The sequence below is a fragment of the Zonotrichia albicollis genome, chromosome 5, assembly GCF_047830755.1.
Source record: "Zonotrichia albicollis isolate bZonAlb1 chromosome 5, bZonAlb1.hap1, whole genome shotgun sequence".
NCBI lineage: Eukaryota > Metazoa > Chordata > Aves > Passeriformes > Passerellidae > Zonotrichia > Zonotrichia albicollis.
The window spans coordinates 16,265,185-16,282,143 of record NC_133823.1 but is presented as its reverse complement, the minus strand read 5'-3'; the positions used below and the strand labels follow the sequence as shown (position 1 = coordinate 16,282,143).

General features: G+C 44.4%; 1 protein-coding gene across 5 annotated transcripts in view; it reads right to left on the bottom strand.

Annotated features, from left to right (window-relative positions):
- HERC3 (HECT and RLD domain containing E3 ubiquitin protein ligase 3) overlaps positions 1–16,959 on the bottom strand; it is a 46,180-nt gene that overhangs the window by 17,572 nt on the left and 11,649 nt on the right. For 4 of the 5 annotated variants that reach the window (XM_074540908.1, XM_074540905.1, XM_074540906.1 and 1 more), the window contains 9 exons: positions 8,923–9,082; positions 7,166–7,242; positions 6,362–6,583; positions 4,300–4,391; positions 3,301–3,431; positions 2,496–2,656; positions 1,918–1,994; positions 1,012–1,136; positions 411–470 (listed from right to left, as the gene is read on the bottom strand). In XM_074540908.1, the coding sequence (XP_074397009.1) occupies positions 411–470; positions 1,012–1,136; positions 1,918–1,994; positions 2,496–2,656; positions 3,301–3,431; positions 4,300–4,391; positions 6,362–6,583; positions 7,166–7,242; positions 8,923–9,082 (1,105 nt within the window). The remainder of the gene's footprint in view (positions 1–410; positions 471–1,011; positions 1,137–1,917; positions 1,995–2,495; positions 2,657–3,300; positions 3,432–4,299; positions 4,392–6,361; positions 6,584–7,165; positions 7,243–8,922; positions 9,083–16,959) is intronic. The other variant, XR_012580375.1, reaches the window with a different exon arrangement.

Here is a 16,959-nt window from a genome sequence, read left to right as displayed (position 1 = left end):
TGTTGCCCCAATGTGTTTTCAAGAGCAGCCTGTGTGGAAGTGTACTTTCACATGCACCAGCTAGCTCAGCTGGGTGAGAGACTATTCAGACACCTGGCATCCCTAATTTCCCTTAATGTCCTATTCCTATCCCTCTCTTTAAAGACATTGGTGTCTGTTTCATAAGGAAGAATAACAGTTGTGGCAACTCCAAGATATCTGTGCCGTTTACAGTTCACTCACCATGCACTCTCTTAGGCCATTTGCCTTCCTTACCCAGCTCTGACCACCCCATTCCCCTTTAGGGAACATCCTCTGCCCTCATCTCCTGCCTGATCAAAAATACCAAATCCCACTGCAGAAGAGAGTGAAGCAAAGGGATTCCAGTCTGCATCAAGGGAAAGGCATACATCTGGAAATGTGGCACTTACTTCTTCTCCAGGAAGCTCCCATTCCAGCAGGCAGCTGAGGACAGTATCTGAACAACATTACTGATTGCAGCAGGAATAGAAAAGAAAACAGAGATACAGGTTATGAATGGATGCCTCAGTAAACCTCTTCATCTCTCTTCCCTTCCTTTTATGGGAAACAAGGTCAGGATAACCCCTTTAGAGGCACAGAGGGCAAGACTTCATTCAGGATCATGTAAGGTCCCTCTTTGAAAGGAGGAATTAGTGCCTCCTTTCCACCTATTCTGCCTCTCTCATGGCAGGCACACTGGGGAAAGAACTTAACCAGTCTGCAAACAAGCTCCTGTTGCTTCTCATGAATTTTAAGCACACAATGCAGGACAACTTTAAAATCAAGTTCCCACCCACCATCTGCAATGCTGAGGCAGCCTCAGATTCCTCTGGTTTTGCTCAGAAGCTCTCACCTGGCAGCCTTGTGACTGGCAACTCCTCCCCTTGGAAACAACCAAGAACCACACTTGAAAAGGTAGCTAAATTTCAAGTGAAAGCATGGCACGGAAGCCAACAAAACTATTTCAATAGAACTTTCAACAAAAGGCTTGTCCAGTGCCACAATACCTACTTGACAGAATTAGAACTGTTCTTTTCTAAAAGCTTTTGCCTCCAGACATCTATAGTTTCATCATTTATTAAACAGGTGTAACGTGTTTCATTTATGGTCCGGAAATCATCAGCAGGCAAGGAATTCTGTGAGAAGATACAGATTTCAGCAAAGACAAGGCCAGTAAAACAATTCCTTCCTATCCATAATCTCTGTTTTAATAAATAACTGATAGCTTCCTTAGTGTGGTCTCTGAAAAGGTTTGGTTAGAAGTTTTTGACATTACTAAGAAGTCCAAAAGGGAAGGTATGAAAAGTTTGAGGAAAAAAAGGATCCTCAAATATATTTTTAAAAAAAGGAAAATAAAAAAATCAAAATAACATTTCCTAGATGTACCAAAGCCTTTGTAAATACTGTCATATATAACTACAGGCTTAGTACAGTTATTTTAGACCTATTTTCATGCCTCAAAAGTTTATCCCAAACACTTGGGATAACACTTCTTGACAGAAAAAAGACAGAAGTGGGAAAAATCAATTCAGCATTCAGCCCTTCATCCAGCACTGACTGACAAAATCCCATTGCATGTGGCTGAAGGTCCTACACACCAACCATGCAGAAGCCAGTGCCACAGAAGGTGGAAAGAAGCCCCCTGCTTCCAATCTGCAAAGGCTGGATTCCCCTCCCTGCTGATTAAACTGGAATCAGTGTCTTCCCAATGGCTTTGATGTGCCTCTAAAGAAGGGCAACTTTCAGCCACTGAAGGTGGAAATCCCTGTAACAACTGTCAGAGCTGGTAAGGTTTGTAAGGCAGAATGGAGTCCAAAGAAATACTCTCATTCCAGAAGATCTTAGCAAAAACAAAAGTTGTGTTGTGAATGCTAGGACAGGGGAGAAGACTTGAAAAGATACTTCTATTTGGTTTACCTCGTATTTGGAGCAAAGCACAAAAGTTTGGTCTCCTCCAGAGAAGATATGTTTAACAATGTGGTATTTACAGGCATCTGTTTGAGAAAGACACGGCTGTGTTAGAGGCTCATGAATGCAAGACCCTATTTATACTTTCTCCCTTCCCATTTGCACTGCCAGTATAACTACAAGGAGCACCTTTGAAGGCCCTGCTGAAATCAGCTGGAACTCAAGCACTGTAGCACTTTCATAAGAGGTACACAGGAGGGGAAAGCTGTCATTTTTAAACTGCAATAGGGGCTTTAAAGAGAGAACAAAGTGTTTGGAACAGTATTAGTAAAGTAACAGTACAATTCCATGAAGTCTCAAGATTGGCAGATGCTGAGCTCTGCCATAAAACGAGAAAGGGGGAGAGGACACATTAACAGAGAGAGCAAAAGGTCACCCAGAAATTACCACAATGCATTGGGGACAATAGGATGGGTTTCTTTTGGCAGTTCCAGAAATTTCACAGAACAATGTTAAGAAGTCTTTAGACAACCATGGGTGAAGTTATTTATGTCCATCTGCCATTTCAAGTCGAGCACAGTACATACCAGGTTTCCCTGAGAGTTGCCCATTGTGAGCTGCCCAGTGACCCTTGACAGGAGAGGGACATTTCACATTGCAAGTGTGCCCTGTTCCCAGCTGGCCTCTTGTTCCACAGCCAAATGCATAGATCATTCCTGAAGAAGGCACAAAGGCTAAAGTGTGATGTCTGCAAGAGATGGGCACAGAGTTTGGGCCTTGTTTAACAATAAATTCAAAATAAAACAAAGACCAAAACCAAGGTGGGGGAAAAACCCAACAACCAAACCAAATGCCACCTACAACTTATTCTCATTTCTCCTAGGCTAGAAGCTGGTGCCAAGCAGCACCTTTACATGGGCACCAACGCCCAGTTTTTGCCACCTGATGGCACCAGTTTGTGGGATGGAGGCCTTTAGGTGGAAGGGACAAAGAGCAGCCTGTGCAGACACACAGCTGGTAGCAGGCTCATAGGATCAGCTTAGTCACTTGCTAAGCCTGAACATTCTGAAAGGCAGCCACACAGCACCAGTGCTGCTAACTCACTTTTCATTCAAGAGGCTGGAAACTTGTAACCAAAGGGGCTTCTGCTCTGAAGTCTTGCTGAATTATTAAGTTGGGAAGGTATCTTTTACAGGTTAGAGTGCAGGGTACAACCCCAATTAAAAAACCATCTCATTTAGAGGGTCTTAAAATTCTCATGGAAAGTAAGATGTAAATTCCTTTAGCTTTGAACACAGAATGCAGAAGCAGGACTATTTTCTCCTATTTGCATGATTCAGCACAGCATTAACCTCCACCAAGGAAAAGTTTCTGACTGCACACAGGACTCACCTGCCACAAGCAATCTGGGACACTTCACTGCCCATGAGCTCCAGAACTCTTCGGGGGTTCACCTCATCATTCATGGAGTCGTGGCCCAGCTGCCCGCAGGAACCTGCACCGAAGGTGAACACCCCTCCACTCTGTTAGCAAACCAAACAACAGAGCCTCCATTTAGGGACCCAGAGCCCAGCAGCATCTCTCTGACTACAGTTTCAGTATGAGCCCAAAGCTTAGGCAGAGACCGATGGGGATTTTCAAAAGATCCAGAAAAGAAACTTGGGTTCTGCTAACGCAGCTTTCAAATAAGCTACCCTGCCACACATCAGAAACTAACATTCAGGTTATCTCTGCACTAGACAAGCTCCTACAGAACTAGTTCTTTACAATGGTATTTTTCCCCACAGGAATCCCAAAGTCAGTTGTTTAATTAATTTTACAGTGGAAAACACTGAGACTCCAAAACAGGAAGCAACAACCACAAAATGGCAGAGTCAAGGCAAGAACTGAGCTGCTCTTTTTCAAACCCTAGCCCTGCCATCTGACCACTAAATTATACACCACTAGGAAGCAGCAGGTTTGGAACTGAAAACCTCTTGTAAATGTTGTGACTGCTAACGTTAAATTTAAACACCCATTAATTTTAGCTTCCATCTTATTCTGATGCAGAGTATTACTCTATTTTCCAATAAAATGCTATTTTCACCCCTTTGGATGTATGCTTGTTAGTTTTTTTCCTCCCAAAGCTGTTCTTTTTAAGTTATTCACCTGAGTTTTGCTATTTGCTGCTGTGGATTGTTAACATCATCATCTTCAAAACCAGCAAAGGATTGTGTTGGGAATGACACTCAGAATAAATAATGAGGCTACACTTTCCACTTAGTTTCTTTTACTGGGGTCAGAAGGAATACAGTAAGCCGATCTGTGTTTTTCTACCACGGCACAGAAAGCTCCTGTGAAACCAGCAGGCAGGTGAGGCAGTGGCCAGGGCTCCCAGGCCAGCACCTTTACCTTTGTCAGGACTGCAGTGTGCTCCTCCCCACAGCTGATGTAAACAACCTTCTGAGAGCGCAGCAGCTTCACGTGACACGGGGACTCTCGGTCTGCAACAAAGCCAAAGGAAATAAAGCAGCTGCTCCACCAACACAAACCTGCATGCCCAAGAAAGGCACTGCTAGTCTGGTTTTCAGATGTGGTGCATGAGCACAAGGGAAATTTAACAACTGTGGAGAAAAAGGCCCCACATGGCTTTGAGTACTTCACTGTTTTTCCCCTCGAATTCTTAAAAGGCTTGACTGACTCAAACAAAGTTGTCCAGACCAAGAGGGCATATGTTGATTATCTTGTATAAATTCAACATGCACTTGCTGTTTGGGAGACATGGTGAGTGCAGCCTAGATACACCCACCTTCAGCTTCATGCTCCATTTCACACTCCCCAGGGATGACTGCAAATATTTGTTTCTATAACCTTATTTAGACCTTTTCCATACAGAAAAACCCTGACACGTGGGAGACACTTGTGCAAGACGCATGGTAAGCTGAATCCCAATGTGTATTTAAATACTCAGCTTTCCTTCTCTTGTCATCCTTTAAGCAGAAGATCCTCCTACTTGCAAAGGTTAATCACTACCAACCATTAAGTGATGCTTTTCTCCTCCACTCTGCCACCCCTAATCATTTAAAGTCTGTCTCCCAGGGATGAATACAGTAAAAATAAAAGCTAAGCACTTCAAGGAGCAGTAGGCACCCCAAAACAATTAGCTATTAAGGGAAGCAGCTGCTTATTCCATACCAACAAAAAGTCAGGTTCCTACCTATAGAAGTTATCCATTTCTTAAGATTCTCACCTTAGGATTTGTAAGGTGCTTTTTTACTGGGTAGTGAGAGAAAAACAGTCATACTTCTGTGTGTTTAGAACTGAGAGCTGATTTTTGATTTATCTTTTTCTGTATGTTAGCACTCTGATCTTTCTTTTCACAGGAATGACACTTCTCTCTACAGCATAATTGTTAATAATAACAGTGCTGCAGAATACCCATGTTTGCAGACCTTGCTGTTCTTGTTTGACAAGTCTAATTCACACTGTCTTATCATAAATACCACTTACCATAAATACCACATATTTACTACAATGCCAGGCACTGAGGGGGAAGCAGAATATGATCCCTGGCCAGCACCATCCCACAAGCTGATGCCTATTCTCTTCATTTAAGATTAGCCCCCATGTCAGAGTAAGCCTCTCACATGTAAACTGCAGCTTTGTTTTAATTAGAAACATTTATCTGCCAGTCTACATGGAAAGGACCCTGCTGTTCTTCTATTAGAGCAGCCCTACTTTATAGTACAAGGTATCTAGGTGCATGCTAGGTATCACATCTACACTCAGAAACTTGCCTAGATACTCAAATCTGTTCAGGAATTATGCAGAAACCAATAAGGAGGCTGACCTGAAGCTCCAAAGAAAACCTTCCACTCACCTGTTTTATTCCAAAAAGTTGAGTGTGTGAACAACAAGCAGAAGAGATCTGGGCTTTTCAGATTAGCACCTGAGAAAACTACCATTGTCCCTATGTGTCTGGTAAACTGTGCAACAAATAAACTAGACAACATTTTACAGTACTGAGATATTCAGTGCTGCCGTCGTTTTGAAGCATATAGCTGCTCACCAGTGAAAACCATGTTGTGAAATGAGGAGATGGGTTCAGCCTGCTGTTCTCCAGGGAAAGCCTTTGCTCCAACCAACTTTAAACAAACAAAATATGGGCAAAGTATTTTTGAGAAGAGGGAGGAAGAATATGAGCACTTTCTTTGATATTTGCATGTTGACACTCACGCTTGAAAGACCTCTCTTTTTAACCCTCCTCATTTAAATTAACACCCACAAGGGGAAAAAACATGTTTCTGTTTCTACTAAGTAAGAAAAGCCTGTAGAGACAGAGACTTTTTCTGCCATCTCACCCCAAGAGGAGCTGCTGAGTGTTAGAGACCCACTTATATACACTGCCAGTGCAACAGGAGACACCAGGAAAAGGAGTCTGTCCTTCCCTCACCTAGGAGCAGAATTTTCATACCTCGTTCATCACTTAGTCCCAGCTGTCCTGAGCTGTTCTTCCCCCAGCCAAACACAGCTCCTGAGAGAGAAAGGGCAAAACTGTGGGCTCCCCCTGCAGCAACCTGAGCCAAAGGGATCCCATCTAGAGACTTGACTCTCTGTGGACTGGCTTGGGAGGGACATTCTTTGCCCAAGCCCAGCTGACCGTAGCTGTTCTGTCCCCATGTGAAGAACTGGCCATCTGAAACAAGGAAAAGGAGAGAAAGTTAGCCAACAGAAAAGCAAGTTTGCCAAAATTAAAAATAAACAGCCCTGGAGGCTTCGCTCCCACCCAAGCCTCATGATGAAAAGAAAAAAAGCAAAATCAAGAGAGACATTCTTTGCTAAAAAAAAGCATGGCCTGAAGCCACCAGGCAAATGAACGCACAAGCAACTAAGTGCAAAACACAAAATACAACTGCTGTAACAAACAGTGTAACAAAAACAGTCCTCATTTCACATAAAAGAGTAACAGCCAAGGAAAATTTCAACACAAAGGAATTAATTACACAGATTTTTCTAAATCAAGATGGAAAGCTTTCAAGCACTCCTGCCATCATTCACCACAGTGGGTGGTCTGTGTGTAATGTTTTCTTTCTTCACAGTATTGGCAAAGCTCTTCCTCAATATTCATGGTACCTGATCCATTTTACAGTGTCCCATTTGGCCCAAAAGCAGTCAGAACATGGGATGTCCTTGATTTATTGTGCAGAAATATGCAGTCTTGGACACTGTGCAAAATAACAGCACAAATTCTGGTAATTAATAACAGATGTTACAGTACCTGCTGCCAGAGCCAGGCAATGCCAATTTCCACAGGAAACCTGCAGGATCGTCTGTTGGTTCAATTTCTTTATCAACCTAAAGGAGACAACATGGTTTTAGAGTAAGTGTCCACAAATACAGTATCACCTTAGACAAAAATTACCATTTCCACTCAGATACTTGTTGTATACACACAAAATCCATGGGTAGGTACCTGTTGTATACACACACAAAATCCATGGGTTTGAGACTGAGGAACAGTGTCTTGAAAGCAGTACAGATCCATATGTAATAGATGCAAATCTGTGGAGACCTCTAGACACTTCACTAGTAACTCAACTACATTTCCTGCTATAACACTGAATCCAACCATCTGGAAATGGTGAAAATAGCTGGTTCTTGGTGTCTCTTTCACTACTCTTTTTCAGGCACTGACATTTTTCATGCTGTTATGGGCCTAGCAGATCCAGTGAGTTACAGCACCAAACCCTCTTCAGTGCTTTGTACAGAAAATAGCAAGTCAAAGGTTCAAGTTATTCCACAAAAACGTTATTTTTAAAATGGCACTATCACATTGCTATGCAAGGCTCTCTCTGTTTTATCAGAACCACATGCAAGTGAAGGACTGTCTTCCCACAGAGCCCTTCAGCTCAAACATTAATCTTCTGTCATTGAAACTCTTCCTTTAAATACTGTTTTGACAATGACAGCCATCCTAGAGAGACATCCCAAACTTCTGCTCTGCACTGGATCTGCAGTAACAGACCAAATGAGAGACTGCATCTGCTGATAAAACACCTTGAAGTACAAACAGCATTTCTGTTTTTAAATACTCTTTCATGCACATACTTTTTCTGTACAAAACACCGTGGCATTTTTCAGGGACGAAGCTAAGCATGCTGCAATTTTCTTTTCCACCCCTCAGCCATCCATGGGCAGAAGGTCTGTTCAGCCCAAACCTCCTGAGGACTTGCAGGGCTCAGGGGGCAGCAGTGACAAGGAGAAGGAATCACCTTCATCCCAACATGAGAAGGGCCCTATTCCTGCCACACTGAGAGAAAGTGAGCAACCCTGACAAGGTCTCTGGTGTCAAGATGACCCCAAGCTGTTAGAAAGTCTCTTTTTCCCAGCCATGAGACTGAAGAAGATGGGATTCCTTGGCTGTCATTCTCAAGATTGTTTATTTTTTGTTGTCTATAACATTCTTTCTCCGACCCGCCAAGGTCAGTCCGGCAGGTCAGATTGAGGCACACCGGGCAGTGTTATCTTTTTATCCTAAAAACTACGTGTACTTTATTCACAATAATTTTCCAATACCTATCACCTATGTTAGACAGCTCATCTCTACTCTAAACCAATCCAAAAGTGCCACTGTCACAGCAGAAGATGGAGGACAAGAAGAAACAGGAGGAAGGACAGGACACACCCAAATCCCTCCATCTTGCCTCCTGAACTCCCATTCTAAAATCCCAAAATTCTACTTTTTCACGTAGAAATTAACTATCATTCTACTTAAACTGTGATAAATTAACTATCATTCTATTTAAACTTTTGTGGCTTGTACATCTCCATACAAAGCTGGCAATTGTTTCCACGGGTTAAAATCGAAGGCACAGGTGTTTCTGACTCCATGCCAAGGTCTCTGAGCCCCCTGCCAGGGTCTTGAGTCCTCCAGAGGAATTTCCTGGGTTCCGACACAACCCTTGATGATCAACCCTTGGTGAGCAACCCTCCAAGGAGCTTCCCTGAGGAAAGCTGACCCTGCTGCAGGCTTACCTTGGCACAGTCACTGCATCCTCTATGGTGGTGAGCCCCAGCTGCCCGTCGCTGCCGGCGCCCCAGGAGAAGAGCTGGCCCTGGTCGCTGAGGGCCACGCTGTGCGACTCCCCACAGGCCACGTGCACGATGTGCTGCCCGGCCAGCGCCCCGATCGGCTCTGCGGGAACGCAGGGAACACGTCATGCTCACAGCACCCATCCCACAGCCACACACGGACACCAGGGCTGCGCGAATCTGCGCGCAAAGCCGTTCAGATTGGTGCCCTGATCCCCAATTTAGTTTTAAAACGTGTCCTACAGGAGAAAACGCACCAGGTTTACTGAAAATGTGTCACTGCTGAGCAGGGACAACATCACTGCTCACAGCACTCATCCCACAGCCACACATAGATATCAGGGCTGCGCAAATTCGCACAGGAACAGAATTTTGGTCCGTGCAGTTATTAGGGTAGATAGCTTTAGGACTTTGATTGTGTTCAGGGCAAGGAAAACGGCTGCAGTTATTATAGTGTATAGGTAGAAGTTGAGGAGGGCGAGTTTAGGATTGTAGATGATAATGATTGCTATTCAGCCTAGGTAGGAGATGGAAGAAAAGGCTAGGATTTGTTGGATTTGTGTTTGGTTGAGTCCTATTCATTCCCCAGGGCTGCTGAGAGGATAGCCAGGATAGTTAGGAGTGTAGGGTTTAATGAGGCTGAGGTTATGTGGAGTAGTGTGACTGGATGCAGTTTTATGACAGTGGACAGGAGGAGGCCAGTGGTGAGAGGAGAGCCTTGGACTACTTCTGGGAATCAGAAGTGGAATGGCACTAGTCCTGGTTTGATTGCAATTGCTGAAGTCAGGATCAAAGCAAAGCCATTCAGGTGGGTGCCCTGATCCCCCAATTTAGTTTTAAAATGTGTCCTACAGGAGAAAAAGCACCAGGTTTACTGAAAATGTGTCACTGCTGAGTGGGGACAACGTCTCTACTCACAGCACTCATCCCACAGCCACACATGGACACCAGGGCTGCGCAAATCCCCGCACAAAGCCATTCTGGTGGCTGCCCCGATCCCCAATTTAGTTTTAAAACATGTCCTACAGGAGAAAAAGCACCACTTTACTGAAAATGTGTCACAGCTGAGCTCTTCTGAAAGCCTGGTCTGAAGGTCACGGAAGGCAGGCAGGTATACAGGCCTCAAGCACAATGGCAGCCAGCCTCAGAGACACAGCAAAACCTATCCGGTTATTCAGGAACAGATATCCCAGATTTGATACCATTCAGTTTCAGGGATCACCCAACACTGAGAAGATAGCAGACCCTGTAAAACATATTTGACCTTCCACAGCTCTCATGTCCAATGAAGATGAGTCATCCACAAAGCTGGATGGCATCCACAACCCATACACCTCACCTTGATTTATTGCTTGATGGGTATGTGTTACAACACCCTCCATGCTGACCTTGGAACAAGTCTGAACCTATCAACCTATTACTATCACTCTCAAATACTCGTTTTAAAAAAAGTACCATATAAAGGAAGTAAAATGAGATGAAGGAATAAAAATTTTTAAATAAATCATCACTCAAGTCCTCTGGAAGACAACCCACAATTGACTTTATTCATTACATCACGTTAGGCAACTGAAGCAGGTTTAAGAACTACTCCAAAAACATCTATAACTAAATCTTGCTCATTACACAATCTTTACAAAGGGGCATGAAAAAACATATTGTTTTTCAATAAAACCACACAACTGATGGATAAGTTCCCTGCATGCCAGAAAGAAGCAAAGTTGCTTTCCTTTTTTTTCCCTGAACAAATACAAGTGTTCCAGGTGGATGAAGAAAGACTTCACCCTGTAAGCTACAAGGCAGTGATCAGAATTACTGAAATCCCACTTGCCTGGGACATGAGAGGAAAGGGTCATTACATGTCATTCCATAAAAATGATAACCCACATTATAGGCATCCAGAAATCATTAACACACTTAGCACCAAAACCTGCTTACCAATTAATCTACATGTTTTAAATGAGTATAGAAAAAGGTACCCCTAGGAGGGCTTGCCTTCTGTGTCTGGGATTGAGAAAATGAGGAGAAAAATCCCTAATGAATATTTTTGAAGAAAAAGGTGACAATTATTAAAATATGTATCCTAGCTGAGGAAAAGGCCACGTGAACATTGCTTCATTTCACTCAAAACACTTCATGGCAACAGAGGTGCAGTTTACAAGCAACAAGCACACAAACATCTTAGGAGGGCTTGAGACCTGCCCCCCAGTAACACCCTTGGTCCTGCAGCTCTTTGCAGCAGCACTCATTTCACCCAGTCCCAGTGCCAGCGCAGAGACACAGCCAGGTTTGAGGGTGGTAACTCAGTTTAAACACACAGCTTCCCACTTGGGCCCACAAGCACCTAACTTTAGCACTGCTTTGGCAGTCTGGTTCATGTTCATTTACATATATATATATATATATATATATATATATATATATATATATATATATATAAATAAATGAGGGAGCCTATTTTTATCTGAGGGCTCTAAACAACCAGCAGCTGTAAGGGCTGATCAAGGTCAGTGACAGCCAGCAGACAAGGTGTCCCAGCAGCACATGTGACTCTGGTCCCTTCCTCTCAGACACCCAGCAAGGCAAACATTACCTGCTGCACCGTGGCCAATTCACACAGGTGTGTTTCTGCAACCTCAAGGTCCAGAATTAAAGCTGCTGATCACAGCAACAAAAGGAGAGCAGGACAAAACCATCCACTTCTCCAAGGAAAACCCTTTGATTTACGAACCCATCACTTCATCCCTGCTGGAAGAGTGCATTGAGACTTGGCTGTTACCCAGAGCACCTGAGCTCCCAAAAGTGGTCCCAAAGCCACCAGCCAGCCCTGCTTCCAAAGCTGCTCCCTGCACACCACCAAACACTCCACGGGGCACCATGAGTCTGACAAAACAGCAAACACGGGCAATATGGGATGCTGGGGCACCCACAGCAGACACTGCCTGCAGCCATGTAAAACACTTCGCTAGGAAAGCAGCGTTTGCCACAGTAAGTCTTATTTCCTACAGGAGCTGACCCTGAATCACCCAAGCACCTTGGGGAGGTGACAGAAGACTCCAGGGACCAGAGATTAGCATCAGGAGCTGAAGGAGGCAGGATTCTGACCACAGCAGTACAGCAAATAAGGAAAGAGTACCTTGAGGTATGTGGCTGTGGCAAGGACTTCACACATTGGAACACTGAGGGGACACCAAACAGGTCACGAAATCTGAGGTTGTTTCAGTCCCCTCTGGCTCCATCTGAAGATTAATTTGGCAACAAAATGTGACCTTGCTCTATGTGCCATCCCAAGAGACAAATAAATACCAGCTCATTTTGAAAGGCTGCCCTGTGTCACCGAAAGCCTTCAGTGACTGCACTGCTCACCACTGGAACAGAGTGCAGCCTCACCTGGACTCAGTGCATAACCACAGACAGAAAAAACCCATGCCTGCCTTGGAAATGAAGCTCTTTGCCTTTAGAAAGGTGATGTATGGCCCATCTTACCAAAATACGTTCCTGAGACCCTGTCAATAGCAGTTTGCCTGAAAAGTCATGAAGAAATGTAAATGCCAAATAGTTTCAAGCTTTATACACTCAGACACGTTTCTTTCCAGAGATGGAAAAAAGCCAGCCTTCTCCTGGGATCACAGGCTGCCCAGGCAGTCCAACAAGGGTCCCAGCTCACTGTCAGCTGCCAAGTCACTGAATGTACCACCTCAGCTTACATGGGATATCAAAAACATCAATCTGACAACTACTTCTATGCTGACCTCCCATCAAAATATTAGATGTTTTAGTGGTTGGTATCCATTTAAACTTCCAAAGCACCATAACACCATTATTCGCTCCTTAGAGAAGATGTGTCACTGCAATGAGATGAAGAGTACAAAAGGTGAAGTTTATTCTTAGCATTGTGTCTTGTGTAATTCATGAATAAAACCAGTCAACTGGGGCTTAACAGGCAAAATTATCCCAAAGCTAAGCAGAACAAAACTCTGAAAGCAACAGGGAAGGGCTGAAGCAGTTATGCAATACAGTGTTTCAACACCTCATAAAACCTTCAAAAAACAAACAAAAACTCCTAAGTTCCAAGAAGTAGACACTGAAATAATCTTTTCTTCCTGAAGCTGTCAGCTGTCTCAAAACAGCACCAATGCTTTGAAGTCATTTATCAGTTCTTCATATCTGCTGGAGTTTCAGCTTTGGTTTCTCAGAACAGAAACCTGAAACAGGTATACCAAGGTTTGACTTTTCTGGTTTTAACCCTGTTAGATCTTTCCATAAAATACACTGCAGTAAAGAGTGTGCAAAATGTCTCCAGAACAGCTCATCTGTGAATGATGACAGCTCTGCTTCCCAGGACTGCTCTTGTGTTTTCTTGCTTTGCAAGGACACTCCAGCAAAAGCTCAGGATAAGTGGAGTATGTTTCTACAACTCAACTTTCTGACAATCAGCGCATTTAGCCTGAAGGTTTGGGAATGGCAGTAAGGCTGGGAGAAGAATGAAAACCCCTGACAAGCCCACCATCAGTCCATAGCTTCCCCATTTATAAAACAGGGCCCACGCGTTGCCCCTACATCTTTGGATCCTAAACAGGATCTTCAGTGCCTGCAACTGCTAGAAGCACAAAGCACTCACTTAGACTGCTCTAATTAGAATGCACAGGCAATGAATGATTAATTAGCTTTTGTACTCCTAGTAATTTTATCAGAGAGTTGGTACACCCTATGTATAGCTTCCAGCTGCTCACAAGACAGGCTTTTGCTGGAGGATGGGACAAAATCCTTCAGCCATATGTGTACCAGGATGTACAGGAAAAGCACCAGATGGCTTCTGCTGCCTGGAAACTACACAGAAACCATCAACCCCGAGGTTACACCTTCAGTGGCAAAATCTGCATTTTGGTCAGAAGAAGCTGTGTCTTGGAAGCATTTCAAGTGATTCCAGTCTGCTTGGACATCTGGTCAAAACTCTTCATTGTCTCCCCAGCTTGACAATAAGCAACTCAGAGCATTTGCTCTTCTTTGTTGTTGGTGTAAGTGCTCACAGATTCTCAAAAATATGCCTTAGATTCTCAAAAATATGCCTTACTACCTTGCTCAGATAAGAGATGGTAGTAGAAGCACAGGGAACAGAGAAACAGGTAAGCTAAGGTAAGAAATTCCTCTGGGTTAAATGCTAGCAGCTTGCAAGTCTGAGGGACAGATGAACCAATTTCTTTGCACTGCCATGCCTGTTAATATAGTCCACATCCACACTGAGGATGCATGAGCATTGTGCAACCCAGATCCAAAAATCAGAAGTGTGAGATACAATGTTTCAATGCACAAGGCAGCTGAATATTTAATCAGACACCAAGAGTGACCTAAATGTCACCGGTATAACCATTCTATTCTCTGAGAACTGAAAAGCCTTAATTCTTGTAGGAAAGGAGCAGAGTTCTCTCCTTATGGAGATGAATTTCACCAACACATTAAACCCTCTAACAAGGTGACACTAACAGCATTAGCACTTAGGGAAGCATGATTCAACAGCCAAAAACTCCGTAAAAATCTGCTACTGCCTTCAACAAGCACCACAAGAAAATCAGAAAAACATCATGGCCCAAACTGATCAGTCACCACCATTTCACTAAGCCACTGTACAAAAAGCAAGTAAGCAACAGTGGATCTACCAAATGCCCTGACAAGATTTTTATACACTAATTAGTAAATTTCAGCTGACTCCCCATCTCCAATGGCATATCCCAAAGATGTTTCTGCATATGGATATCATGGCTCTACTTCTAGGCTGTGATGAGCTTCATGATTTCAGTCCTATAGAAGCAGCTGAACATTAAAACATGTCTAAATGCTTTAAAGAAACTGGAAAAAGAGAAAACTAATGTGCAACAATGAAAATGCCTGCAACTGAAAGAGCAGTAAGAGAGAAGGTATCTTACTCCCCTTATGAAAGTTTCTCCTTTTTTTGCCAGCATAACTTCCATGTCCTAGTTTTTATCGTTAAATAGCAGTAAAATACCAGCTATTTAACCAGTAGCAGCACAAGTACACTCACCAGCTTTTCCAAAATAACACCATCCCCAGTGGAAGTGTGATTCTGTCACTTGGAAACTGGTAACTGGGGAGGGGGAAATCATGGTGTTTTGCCAAGGCCTTTTTGGCCCTTCCCCTCTCCCTAAAGCTCCCAACAAGTACCCTCTGATTTCCCTCTGCCCATTTTCACCTCTGACCACCTAGGCACCCCACACTCCAGCTGTCACAGGAAACATCTGGAGCCCGGGAGCAGGAGGAAGAAATCAGACTCTATAAACCACTTAAACTAAACACAGACCTTGCAAAGCTGTCAGGTGCTTTTTGAAAACATAATCTAACCCAGCCAGCTGAAACTGCTCCTGTGGCTTCACCGCCTCTGCAGGCTGTGGTTTGTCAGCAGTACAGGCAGAGGGAGGTGCACAGGGAGGAGGCCAGAGCTCCTGGACACTTTCAAGAACACACCTTGGTGACTCTACATGTCATGGCCAGGCAGATGAGACACACACCACGTAGACAGCAGGAACCACCCTGCCTGACACCAGGCCCTGCAATTTCCACTCCCTGCTCTTTGCAGAGCATCTCTGAGAAGGCATTACATGCTTGTTGCATCTTGTGCTCGGATTAGGCGACACTATTGCACACAAGGGTGTGAGAAACGCTGTGCTCTGCACCTGCACAGCACCAGACTACAGGAACAAAGCCCATGGGGAGCCCACATCCCCACCATAGGACAGCTAGCCTCGCTACCTGCCTGCTGCTCTCACCTAAGCACAGCTGTATACCTCATGCCCAAACCTCCCTCAGCAAGGGGCAAAAACTGAAGCATGGAGCAGGCAATGCTTACATCAAAATGTAACACCCCCTGACTTTCAACACCTTAAGTTTACTACATGGATCAAGAAGGCTGGGTTTTACAAGTCCAGTTGAAAAACTTGAGATTTTCCTTTCCTGAACTTGGTGAATGGTGCTATGCTGGCAGCAGAGAGCAGAGCAGTAGGAAGAAAAGCCTGATCAGAGACAGACAGCAGCAGTACTGAAGCTGATAAGACTGATAATTTGGCTGCAAGGGAGGAAATGTAAACAGGGAGCAGACTCACTGAACAAAAAGTGTGGGGGGAAGGCAGCAAAGGACAGAGGACAGACCAAAGCAGGGGACACTCCCCCAGAACATGGCTGATCACAGCAGTAGAAACACGGTCCATAGGTCAAGGCTGAGAAGTTCCAAGCAACAAAAGATTCTGCAGTCTCCTTTCATCCAGAGACACTAGTGATTCTTGATGGTTTACCTGCATGACACATGTGGTACTGCTCACTCATTTATTTAGCATGGCTACTTACAGTCTTAGAATCTGAGAGAGGCTGGCTCAGTTACTAACACTGCCTTCACTTTCTAAGGCTGTTTCTGGCCATGTCCAGGCAGGAATGCAAGAGCAAGAAGTGAGAGGCCACAGTGACATCCCAGGGTGTCACATCACTTATGCTCTGCCAGCTACTCCCCCTCAGAGCTGTGAGCAGACACCTACCCTGAGAAAGAAAAGCCCTTCCTCAGGCACAGACAGAAATCCCTCCCCACTCTGCTGCCTTTTGTCTAGAGGAGCTAGATGCAGAATGGCATGGGCACAGACAGCTCCTGGAAAGGGCTGCCCAGGCACAGAGGGCTCCCGTCTGGCAAGCATCAGCTGGCAGAGGAAGGAATCTACCTTCAGACACTGGAGGTAAACTAGTAAGAACAGTTCTTCCAAAGAAATAAACCACCATGAGTCCCTACAGAAACACAGGGAAGACTTATGTTCAGAAAACCCAGAGAGAGCCCATTTTCCTCCTCAGGTTATGGCAGAGAGCTGTAAAGGTCATTCAGCCAGGCTTGCTGGCCACTGGCAGGCAGCACAGAATCTGTGGCTGGTCCATGACTACTGAGACACCCCAAGGTCCAAGATGTGTACCCCAGCAAACCCCACAGCT